At 43.1% G+C, this 1,507-nt stretch overlaps 1 protein-coding gene across 1 annotated transcript in view; it reads left to right on the top strand.

Annotated features, from left to right (window-relative positions):
- Positions 1–895: 895 nt before the first annotated feature.
- The window catches only part of tshz2 (teashirt zinc finger homeobox 2), a gene marked incomplete at both ends in the record, with an annotated part of 53,778 nt that continues 53,166 nt past the window's right edge, over positions 896–1,507 (top strand). Inside the window, one exon of the mRNA XM_080733550.1 lies at positions 896–935. Coding sequence (XP_080589676.1) covers positions 896–935 — 40 coding nt within the window. The remainder of the gene's footprint in view (positions 936–1,507) is intronic.

The raw sequence follows: 1,507 nt of genomic DNA, 5'->3' as shown, positions 1-1,507 counted from the left end.
GAATGCAAACATTTACCATATATATCATATGAATTGTTTGGTATTGAGTCAAAGTCAATGTATCATGATGATTTGTTAAGTAAAAATTTATATTAGTGTTGTTTTTTTTAAACCAAATACCCCCCGGGTCAAAATGACCCGAACAGAACGAAGGTGTAGTGAATCTGAACAGAACTTAAGGGTTAATTTAAAACATTTCAGTGGACTCGCGCGATGCGTTGGAAGCTTGTAGAGCTATATATCGGCTATGCTCGGCTCTTTTCGGTCATTCACGCGAAGCAGCACAGTGCAGTTCGCCTGGCCCCTGTTCCTTTAATAAACTCATGGTTATCTAGTGTAACAAATGTCTCGCTGCCATCATCAAGTCCAGGCGAGGAGGGAGGAGTTTTTAATGTTCAGTTTGTTCTATGGATCGATGTCTGCTGGCATCGCCTCACCCTGCCTGCCTGCACCGTCCGTGTAGTGTAATAATAATACCATTATAACAGACGTTTGACGCGCTTCCTTCCTTCCACACGTTCTGCTCATCATCCACGTCGAAAAGCTGACTGACTGACACACGTCTTTCTTGTTTCTTTCTTTCTTTCCATGGCTTCTTTGATGGACAAAAACGGAAGGTGAAGAGGAGGAAGAAGCGGACGATTCGCCCGTAAAGAAGAAGAAGAGGAAGGTGAAAGAAGAAGAAGAAAGAAACAAGCCGCCTTGACTGACATCTGCTTGATAATAACGTTTTCTTCTTGTTAACTGGATTTTTTTAGTGAGAGAGGGAGAGAAGAAGTGGCCAGAAACCAACATAAAGGCGCTCTCTGTCTGTCTGTCGCTCTCTATGCATGGACTATCATAGAGCTCAGACCACATTCACCTGGACACAGTAGTGAACTATACGAGTTCAGAAATGCCACGGAGGAAGCAAGAAGCTCCGAGACGGGCTGCGGGTAAGAATGAGGACTTTTATGCACCTTTCCCCAAACCGTAGTGCAGTGGTTCTCAAACTTTTTTTCATGTCAAGGACCCCCAAAATTGACACTTATTATCCCGCGGTCCCCCCGTTTGAACAGATATGCCAGGGAGTCAGGGACCCCTATAAGAGAAAGATTTTTACGGCTAGCAGTGATTCGTTTTAATTTAAATTACCCCCAGTTTGACATGCATTATACGGACCCCCATTTAATGGCATATCTCTGAGACCCCAATTTATATTGTAAAATCAATGATAATTTAACTCGGATACTGAGTTACAGACGCATAAGGGTCCATTTGGTTCCTAACTTTCATTTAGCTGGGGACCAGCTGGAACTCCCTCAATGACCCCTGGGGGTCCCCGGACCCCACTTTGAGAAACAATGCCGTAGTGGTTTTCAGAATTCAGAGAGTAGCCGATGTAACCAAATTAACCCGAGTGGGAGTTTCAAATGGATAAAATAAATGCATGAAACAAATAGATAAATTCGTAGTTTGACATGAGACGGAATAGTTTTTACTTAGACATACTGTACAGGCTGTGAAG

This window comes from Nannobrachium achirus (assembly GCF_963921795.1).
Source record: "Nannobrachium achirus genome assembly, chromosome: 9".
Taxonomy (NCBI): domain Eukaryota; kingdom Metazoa; phylum Chordata; class Actinopteri; order Myctophiformes; family Myctophidae; genus Nannobrachium; species Nannobrachium achirus.
The sequence above is the reverse complement of the archived record's forward strand: the minus strand, read 5'-3'. Positions and strand labels throughout refer to the sequence as shown.